The sequence below is a fragment of the Platichthys flesus genome, chromosome 12 (genome assembly GCF_949316205.1).
Source record: "Platichthys flesus chromosome 12, fPlaFle2.1, whole genome shotgun sequence".
Lineage (NCBI taxonomy): Eukaryota > Metazoa > Chordata > Actinopteri > Pleuronectiformes > Pleuronectidae > Platichthys > Platichthys flesus.
In genome coordinates, this window is record NC_084956.1 from 16,524,381 (window position 1) to 16,534,032 (window position 9,652).

The 9,652-nt window shown below is 43.3% G+C and overlaps 2 protein-coding genes across 4 annotated transcripts in view; one reads left to right on the top strand and one right to left on the bottom strand.

Annotated features, from left to right (window-relative positions):
- Nucleotides 1-5,728, top strand: part of zmp:0000000755 (phosphofurin acidic cluster sorting protein 2) — a 46,608-nt gene extending 40,880 nt beyond the window's left edge. For all 3 annotated transcript variants that reach the window (XM_062401023.1, XM_062401022.1, XM_062401024.1), the window contains 4 exons: nt 289-427; nt 538-761; nt 1,465-1,578; nt 2,918-5,728. In XM_062401023.1, coding sequence (XP_062257007.1) covers nt 289-427; nt 538-761; nt 1,465-1,578; nt 2,918-3,033 — 593 coding nt within the window. In that variant the 3' untranslated portion in view covers nt 3,034-5,728. The remainder of the gene's footprint in view (nt 1-288; nt 428-537; nt 762-1,464; nt 1,579-2,917) is intronic.
- mrpl2 (mitochondrial ribosomal protein L2) lies at nt 5,702-8,597 on the bottom strand. Its single transcript, XM_062401025.1, has 8 exons — nt 8,459-8,597; nt 8,106-8,196; nt 7,581-7,737; nt 7,183-7,324; nt 6,983-7,098; nt 6,759-6,869; nt 6,132-6,205; nt 5,702-6,052 (listed from the first exon to the last, which is right to left on the bottom strand). The coding sequence occupies exons 2-8, from the start codon at nt 8,175-8,177 to the stop codon at nt 5,843-5,845; spliced, it is 882 nt and encodes a 293-aa protein (XP_062257009.1). The 5' UTR covers nt 8,178-8,196; nt 8,459-8,597; the 3' UTR covers nt 5,702-5,842.
- Between the last annotated feature and the right edge of the window lie 1,055 nt (nt 8,598-9,652).

Here is a 9,652-nt window from a genome sequence, read left to right on the forward strand (position 1 = left end):
AATCAAGATCAATAAATTATTGTCTGAAAAATCAATGAAAGTTATGAAAAATACTCACAATGTTAAACAAAGTGAAAAAAGATCCTGGATCCTTCCACTAAGTTTTAGTCCGTCCGGTAGTTTTTGTGCAAACAAACCGACAAACATATACAGACGAAAACATAATTTCTGAGAGACCTAATTCATATGTTTTTTTATATATCCACACAGGCAAGCAATAAATATTTTGACAGTATTTAATATAGTATTTAGTTTTAATTTGAAACTTTGTGCCCCCCCAATTTGCAGTGGACTCAGATGATGCGATGGGAGGCAACACAAGCATCCTGTCCTCCCCGACTCCCCCATCGGCTGGTCTGTATGGGAAGGAGATTGGGGGCACCCCCCCGCAGTCCCCCTCTGTGTCCACCGCCCTCTCTGGAGCTGGGTATGACGTGACTCATCAAATAAATGCAAACTCATCCCATTTTTCTTTCTCACTCTTGCTATTGTTGTCCACTCTCTGAGCTGTTTCTCATTTTGTTTCTCCGTCGTTAGTTCTCCATGTTCGGGCAACGAGGTCATGGGTCTTCAGGTGGACTACTGGACGGTGCACGGCCCAGAGAAGAAGAAGGAGGGAGAGAAGAGAGACGTGGGACTGAAGAACACCCTGAAGAGTAATTTCCGTTCACTGCAAGTCAGCCGCCTCCCATGTGGAGGGGAGCTCACCCCCCCGCCCAGCATGGCCATGACTGTTGTTACCAGGGAGAAGAACAAGAAAGGTACGCTAGGGAATTCTGTCGCAACTGTACACAAAAAAAAGTTTATGTAACTAGTAAATTTAGCTGGATGACATCTGCTGCCTTGTCCAATCTGCTGTTAAGGCATTATGATGCCTTTAGGAGACATAGGAGGAGATGATGTGCCTTTTTAGAAAGAGGCAAAAGTGGCCGAGTCGTAAACAACGCTGGTCCAATTCAGCACCTCGATAAGTCTGTCCTCAAAAAGTTCAGCAATAGAATTGAAGAGTAATGTGTTTATTTCTTTAAGACCATTCACCTATTTAACAGTTCACTTCTATAATATGTGTCAGGGCACTTTTTAAATCTCAACGCAGCAGAACCAGAGATATCGTCTTTTTTTTATCCCACATATTCTTTTTTTATTTTTGAATCTGGTGCATTATGTTGTAACTGTTTTGCTAGTAACCACATATGTAGCCTGGAACTGTTATCTTCAGAGATGAGGAGCAGGTAATGGAGGTCTGATAAACTCACATATTTTTTACTCCACAACCCCCGATTTTCATTTTTACCAATGCTGACTCAGATTACCTCGCATGAGGCATTTAATCAGACCTCATGCAGGTCTCTCTGCTGCCACAGAAAGATTAATACAGTTTTTCCACATGCACAGTTGTGCTTCCCGAGACCAGTAAACAACATTGGCTGATAAAATGACTGGGCTCTCTCTCCCCCCCTGCAGTGATTTTTCTCAGCAAGAAGCCCAAGGAGAAAGAGCTGGACTCTAAGAGCCAAGTGATCGATGGCATCAGCAGGTTGATCTGCACAGCCAAGCACCAGCACACGATGCTGAGAGGTGAGACTTCACAAGCACACAGCTGAAGCTGCACTGCCCCCTGGTGCTGATGCCACAACTCGCCTCAGTGTTGCATAGTGAAAATCAGTGTTTCTCAATCTGGGGGATTGCGAGATCATATCTGGAGCTCGCCAGATGGTTGTAGAGAAAGTAATAAAATGGTCTATTCAATAACATGACTCTTTAGAGTGGGGATTGTTTCTACATTAAATTGTCTGCCCCAGTGATAACATCTGCTTTAGATTAGAGGTTCTATTGGTTGTATTTCTGAGTCAAAGCTGTTTTCAGACATGAGCTCTTGTAAATTAGAGCCTTGGACATTTTCCAGAGTTTGTGTTTCACTTGTGAAGAACGCATCAGGAGATTGTTCGTCAGAATTAGTTGGTGTCACCACAACAGGAAAATGTTCAGAACATTGAGGCGAGTGGTGGTCGTCTGAGTGGAGCGTGCAGGAGGTAGAACACGACACAGCAGGAATCACAAGTCTCCTAGGTGTGGCTCCTCCCGTGTCAGACAGGTCATCAATGCTCCCACTCAATAACTTAGAATTTCCTGCTGTATCCTCACATGGGCTGACTCACACATTTCCAGGACATTTCCAGAGGGGACTGGCAGGAGAGAAAAACTGTCCAGTGAAACTGACTCAGACAATTGTGTTTTCACATGCAGCCCCTAGACTTTAGTGGATTTCGGAAAACAGCTCAACCAAAAATTTATAAAAACATGTCCAGTCTGAAATGTTTTGCGACTCGAAAAAGGTTGAGAACCAAGATTCAAGATTTTTTTTATTGTCAAATGCACAACACTAACATTAAGCAGTCGCTGGCAGTGAAATGCTTGAGTCTCAGGCTCTCTTCTCAATACTCAAGTAATTACAACCTATACAATAAAATAAAATAGAAATAGAATAAAATAGAATATCAAAATTTAAAATAGAAAATAAAGTATAAATATCTAAATATGTATATATAAACAGCTGAGGAGAAAATAAAACAATAATAGTGCAAATATGTCACGGAGGGGAGTTTAAAAGTCTTATGGCCTGGAGGATGAAACTGTCTCTGAGCCTGGTGGTGCGGGCCCGGAGGCTGCGGTACCGTCGGCCAGATGGCAGCAGGCAAAAATGTTTATGGCTGGGGTGAAAGGGGTCTTTAATAATCCGGCTGCTCTTCTTCCTGCACCGCTGGGTGTAGAGGTCCTCTATGGATGGTAGCGCTGTCCACTGATGAATGATCTTCTCTGAAACCGTTGTCAGTGCAACTTCTCAAGCAGCACATCAGATATTTATTAAGTTGTTCTTCTGTTTGTGTATCTAACTGTGATCCATCTTCTTCCCCAGTCACTATTGACGGCGTGGAGTGGAATGATGTGAAGTTTTTCCAGCTTGCCGCCCAGTGGCCGACACATGTCAAGCACTTCCCTGTTGGAATCTTCGGTTACACTAAGCCCGTGTGACCCAGGCCACCGTCACTGCAGCCTCACCCACTACCAGACTCCCCGCCGCACTTGTCTCACCGAGAGGTTTAGAGGAAAAGCCAACCGGCCCCTGGCAGTAATAGTTTTCCTGTGGAAATCTTACTGACTCACAACCTTGTTCAATACACAAACTTCATGTTGTCAATTTGATGTTTTGATGTTGTTGGGTGTTGTTGTTTTGTTTTGTTTTCTACACACTACAGAAAGAACAAGTACTATTTTGTAAGAATTGTGCTACCGCCTCGGAGGTATTTCGAGGCTTTTTGACAATTTGCCACATTTCGATAATGGCAGCTGTGTTTGCACTTTGTTTTTGTTAACATTTTATTATTTCTGTGAAATCCTACATTTATTGTTACTCTATAGACAATGGAGGAGTGTGGTGGTGACGTGCAGTGGCGTGCGTGAGGTTGTTTGAGACCGTGTTTGTGTTTGTTGTTGAAAGTTGGAATATTGCTGTGAATCTAGATGGAATCCTTCTCTTCGAACTCAGTGCTCCGTCTTCTTACTCGTCCCTTTACGTTCTCCAAAAAGGTCAACTTTCATAAAAAGGAACAATGCGTTGTTTTTGCCTCGTTGCTTTCAAGCACACTGTGCAAATCAAAAAAAAAAAAAAAGGACAACAACTGGAGCTGTGTATTTTTTAAGGTAGCTACGATGAATGTAGCTATGACACATTTGTAACATGTAAGCCGTTCATCCAATGACTTCATTCATGTAAGTACTGGAGATTTTGTGTGGATGTTATTGTACAGCAACAGACAGAAGCAGGGTAACGTGACACAGAAACAACCCATTTCAGCTGAATGCCAAATTTAGCTGCGTCTCCATGAGCTGTCGTACAAGTTTTGTTTTCCGCTCAGGTGTAATCAGGCCTTTTTGGAGTAAATTCAGGTTGTAACAGCTTTTCTTTGGCAAACACGGCCGCCCCCATATTCAGCTGACCCTGATATCATCTCACAGACCTGCAGTAACACAACAAATAACTGGATCACTCCTGATGTGCCAAAGTGGCGTTTGTTTCACAGTGTAACCACCAGAGCTCTTGCCTTGGCCAAATAGTTTGTAAGAATTAAAACTAATAGATAACATATGTGTGGTCCCTGTGGAGATCAGTATTTAGATTACTGAGTTTGAAAAAAAAAAAAAATCGAAGACATAAATTTACAGATTAGTTTCCCACTTTTTTGGCCAAATGTAGACGTGCACATCCGAACCCACCGTTATGACCTTTCACACGGCTTCGTCACGCAGGCAGCGCCCGACCTCAACCTGCTCATTCAGTAGATCTTTGTTCTGGGTCGGTTTCTAATAGGAATGAGCTGCTCTGATTTGAAATGTGCTTGACAGTAGAGTTAAGCAAAATGCGAGTAACGTACTGCTTTTAAAACATGATGAAACGTGTGTGGAGTCTTGCCAGAAGTCACTGCCTGTGTGTGTGTCTGTATGTCTGTGTGTAGCTGTGCTATGTGTTCGATGGTACTCCCTGAACAGTGTTGCGTGGAATATTTTTGCAAGAGGATGAGTTTGCTTCTTTCTTCTTTTTTTTTTTTTTTATAAAGTGAAGATTTATGAGCTTTGACAGGCTGGGCTTTTTGTTAGCATTGTATATAAATATATACAAGATGTACTATTGTGAACCGCAACGCCCCCCTCCCCCCCCCTTCCACTAAATTGAAAGCACAAATAGTGTACTTTTATTTCTTGACGTAAATACCAAATATATTTACAGACTATGAAGTTGACTTGTACAATGCAAACGCTATTAGGTTTGTTGTTTCTCATACATTTCCCTCACTTTGTGATGCACTTTCATGTGGTTTTATACCTTCGCTCCAATCGGGACATGCTTTGGTTTGAGGTAAAGTTTTCGAGGCGTTTATGAAATGTAAACCACTGCCTGTAGTCAAGAGAAGGCCTTTTTTTTTTGATTAAGTTGAAAATAACCCTTGTTCTCATGAGGATGTTGTGTTTATGTTGACTGGTGTACAGCGCCCCCTGGGGCCTAAGAACCGTCATGGTTGTCTGTTACTTCAATGTTTTGACACTTGATGCTCGAGCTTATTTTGCAGCTGCCACAGATGTCCCGTCTGCCCGCGACGTTTACACTCAGTTTTCTGGTCTCCTGCCTTTATTTTGAAGGGTTCGGTCTTCTCTCGGCCACAAGGCTGACGGACCCCCGACAGATTTTAGAACTCGGGCTGTGAAGTGTTTGCCGGGGCAGAGTTGATTGAGGGAATTTGTCAAAGTGAGTTAGCCTCTTAAATACTAAATGGGCTAAATGACAAGTGGATTTCAATGTATTTGACCTCAAGTTTGTTTTTTTCCTTTGCCCTAAATCTAGAGGTAGCATGGGGGTGTTTTACAAGACTGGATCAATGAGCAGGCATGTCGACTTTCACTGGTTTAGCAACTGACTAAACATCTGTGTTCACGTTCATTGGTGGTGGAGCAACGTGCCATCTCATTGCTCCTGTTCCTTTTGAAATGCCGCCCAGTGTCTTTGCACAAACCCTATTTTAAATGACATGACAGTATTTTTAAATTTACCACTAAAAATATGGGTTACTCTGCATGTTTTACTATAGATGTAAATATGTTTTGGATTTTTATATCGTTTTGTTTCTTTCCATGCTCTCACAAGCAGTTGTGTTAAATAAAATTTTTAATCTTCTGTACAAACAGTTTGTCTTTATTCATATTTTCTGATTTAATTTAAATGTCCAGAACAAAATGACATCACAAGAAGACGACGTTCAGTCCCACACACGTCCCGACTCCTGTCCTGTTATTTAGCGGTGAAGGACGGCAGGTTGATGTAGCTCTTCATGGCGGGCAGCGGTTTGATCTTGCGTCCGGCCCAGCCTCCCTTCCTCTGCCACAAGCCGCTCGAAGGGCGAACGCCGAACCAGCGATTGCGACCTGCTTTGCCGATGATCTCTTTGTTGTGGTCGATGTTGGACACGCGTCCCACCGTCACCATGCAGGTCTCCAGAACCTGGGAGCATCGCAGACGACATTGTTGAGTTCAGAGCAGACTGTTTGTATTTAACTAGCCAGTGTAATGTTAATCTCACCTGAACCTGCTGCTTGGAAGGAAGCTGAACGATCGCGGTTCCGTTCACTTTACGAAGCAGAACGCCACTCGTCCCTGAAAACAAAAGACCCCCAACATTTAATTTGAAATTTATTGTCTGAAATTTCAACAATAGTCATAATGAGCATGAAGTTGTGGTACTATGAGAAGAAAAGTAATATGTTTACAATACTAGTCTTAATATTACAAAAACAAAGTCGTACTTTTAAGATTCTCGGATGATCAACCTGTCTGCGTTAAAACGAGGAATGTGGAGCATCTTCAGTTATATTTTAGTATAAGTTTCCCAAATGATCATATGCTTCATCTTTTGGCTCATCAGGACTTTGAAAAGATTCAACTTTTTCCCTTGATAGAACTTACTATTTTAATCTCATTAAACATGAACTTTATTCTCCTAGTATAACGACCTTTTCTCACAGAACTCATTGAAGATTCTTAGAAACATCTTTGATAAATGAGTTATTACTTGGTAAAATGTGAGATTTTCTACTTGCTCATCATGAACATATATCACGGTTTCGTGAAACTTTACAAACCTTTATCAAAGGTTGACAGATGACTCATTCTTTGAAGTATCTGAACCCGCACAAAGTAACAGATTTACCTGCAGCACGAATGTACTCTGATCCTTTCCCTGGTTGAATCTCCAGGTTGTTCACCAGAGTCCCCACAGGCAGAGCTCCCAGTGGGTGAGCATCACCTTCATTGGCCAGGACTACAAAGAGAGACAATTTATTTTGTGTTAAACAGAGGTTACAAGGAGCAGCCTCATTAAACATGGAAGAAACCTTTATTGTTTCAAAGTAGCTTTAGAGGAGGATCTCGTACCCGCCATGCGTCCGATAGCTCCCGATGTTTTAATGACGTCCCCGGCCTGCATGTTCTCTGTAGCGACGATCCACCTCTTACGGTTTCCTCCGGCGACCAGTGCAATGTCAGCAGACCTGTACAGACGACACAGATCTTTACACGCGATTCCGTGTTCTTGATCTTAAACGACACGTGTTCCTGATAGAAGCTGGTCTCACCTGCATGGGTCGTACCGCACCTCCACGACCTTCTCCTCGAACATCTGGGCCTCTTTGCCCGGTTCGAAGCGGAGGCGCTGGAAGTCGACCCACCGGTATCTTTGTTTATGGCCGCCGCCGATTCCGTGTGTCCGTACCCTTCCTGTGCAGAGGAAAGAAAGCGATGAGACGCCATCACCCCTCAGCTCAGGCCTGAGAAAGCATCACAGCGGCCTCTATAAAAGTATCTGCTGCTCTCTGACTGGATGTGGAGCAGGTTTCCGGCCCAGCGCGAGTTACCATGGTGGTTTACCTCGGTATGTGAACCATAGAGTTGAGTTCAACCCAAAGAAACTTAACCACATAACCACAAACTCTGCCTCGTGTACAGCACACAACCAGCCGCCCCTCCTCTTTACCTGAGCTGTCTCGGCCTCCTGTCTTTTTCTTCCCTATCGGTCTGATGGTGTATTTCTCCCTCTGCTTCCAAAAGGTCTTGTTCTGCTCCAGAGACGCTGAGGTGAGGAAGCCTCTGCACTGGGTCGCCAGGGCTCCCAGCTCCAACCGCGACGCTGCCTGTTGACACCAACACAGAGACGGACGTGGAGTTAACATCCACTTTATCTGATTGAAGTCGAGGGTCAAACTAAAACGTGAGTGTGTCTCCTGTGGCCACTTGTGATCGGGTCTCGCTTCCCCGCTCTGTACAAAAATAATCGTGTTCATCATGTGGTTTTTACCCAGTTAGAGTTCACAACTGTGTCCGATGTTTCTGTGTGTTCCAGGTTTTACTTATGTTGTGGGGACCTTACTTTGTTTACTCAGACTCAGACTCATCTTTTAAGGTCAAGTTTTAAGGTCAAGTTACCAGGAATGTAAGTCAATGTGAGGTCAAGGAGACACGGCTGTGTGTGTGTGTGTGTTTGTGCGTGCGTGTGAGTTACCTGTGGTGAGAGCACAGCATGCTGGGACAACGTCAGAGAACGCAGAGCTCGAGTGAGACACGACATCGCCATGACAACGTCCTCCTGTCTCCTGTCAGAACAGAGCACATTCACTTGTCACTCAAACCTCATCTACACGTTCCTGTTTTCTACACACTCACTGCTACACGTTTCTCCGTGTTGTTGTGTTGCTGTTGCTCTACAGACCACAGCTACAGTTAGCTTAGCCTGTGTGCACCGAGTCAATCCGGTGAAAGAACCAGACCCGCCGCCACTATTCTGTCTCAGTGAACTAACACGTGTCTGTCATGTCTCTCACGTACAAACCAAACGGACAGTGACGTTACACCAACCTTTGTGTTTCACTTATTCATCTCCAGCTTCTCGTCGGCGTCCTTCACAGTCCTGCACGCCGCGTCGCACACTGATGACGCCAGAGCTCAGGCATCGTTATTGCGCGATACGTCCAGCAGAGGGTGCCCCTGAATGTCCTGAAGATCCACTTTCCTTTTAGATTTTACTTTTTCCACTTATTTGAAAAAGTGAAAACTTAAATGTGAAAATCTACTACTTGATTCTCCTCTAAATGTTGATCAGTCATAAACACGTTGGCATGTTCTGCATGTTCAGCCGAAGGTCAAAGGTCAAACAGCTCATTGGAGGTGTTGATGGCTTCATGAGCTGGAGAAAGTCATTTTGACCATATTAATAATGATAACAGATTTATAAAGCATTGATACACTACCTTAAATAAAGGCACTTACTCCAGTTTATGAATTGTGCATTATAAAAAAAGTGGTACCTATCGTTCTGTTCGCAAATAAATAACTGTGATTATTATAAAATCAAAGTTCAAAATTACAACACAATCCTGTATGTGTTTATACTTTATATTAATCTGTGTCTATTTCATCACAGATGATCTTGCAAATCATTGGACGATGCATGTTTTGATCATGGATGCATATGTGCTTCATTCAACACAGTATAATAAAACTGAACCTGTTTGACTGGCACTAGAAGACAACACTTCTTCACTTGTCTTTATGAAGTAAGTAAACTAATCAGATCTGGTGTGCTGATATTTTAGCTCTGTCAGTAAGGTGGTAAGGTGGCGAGCAACCACCTTACCGACTAGGCCACATCGCCTATTGATCTTATGGTGTGCTCTGATTGGGTAATGACTTGGCGTATCAAGGGTGAATGAGGAAGGGGAGCGAAGAATACAGTGGTGGATGATAGGAGTGACGGTGTTACGAACAAGAAGTGTGTCGTGTTCGCTGGACTTTAATAAAGTAAAACATAAAGAGAGAAGTTTCCTGTCGTCTATGACGCTACAATATGAACGTGTTCACCGTTACAATTCATTATTAGTCATTGAGTTGCGTTCCGTTCATCGTCCTCATAAATGTGAACGTGTTCAATGAACGCGTTCTTTTGCGTTCGTTCATGCCCACATCTTGAAACAGCAGGGAAATGAACAGGAGCATATAAGGAGCAACATGAGGGAAATGAAGAGCAGCATCTTAGGGAAAGCAGGAGCAGCA

Coding starts and splice junctions, on each gene's coding strand:
- mrpl2 (XM_062401025.1), bottom strand. CDS start 8,177: ATGGCGATGTCGTGTCTCACTCGAGCTCTGCGTTCTCTGACGTTGTCC. Junction 7,738..8,105: donor ATGCTGTGCTCTCACCACAG/GTAACTCACACG, acceptor TGGTGTCAACAG/GCAGCGTCGCGGTTGGAGCT. Junction 7,099..7,182: donor GTGCGGTACGACCCATGCAG/GTGAGACCAGCT, acceptor TCGTCTGTACAG/GTCTGCTGACATTGCACTGG.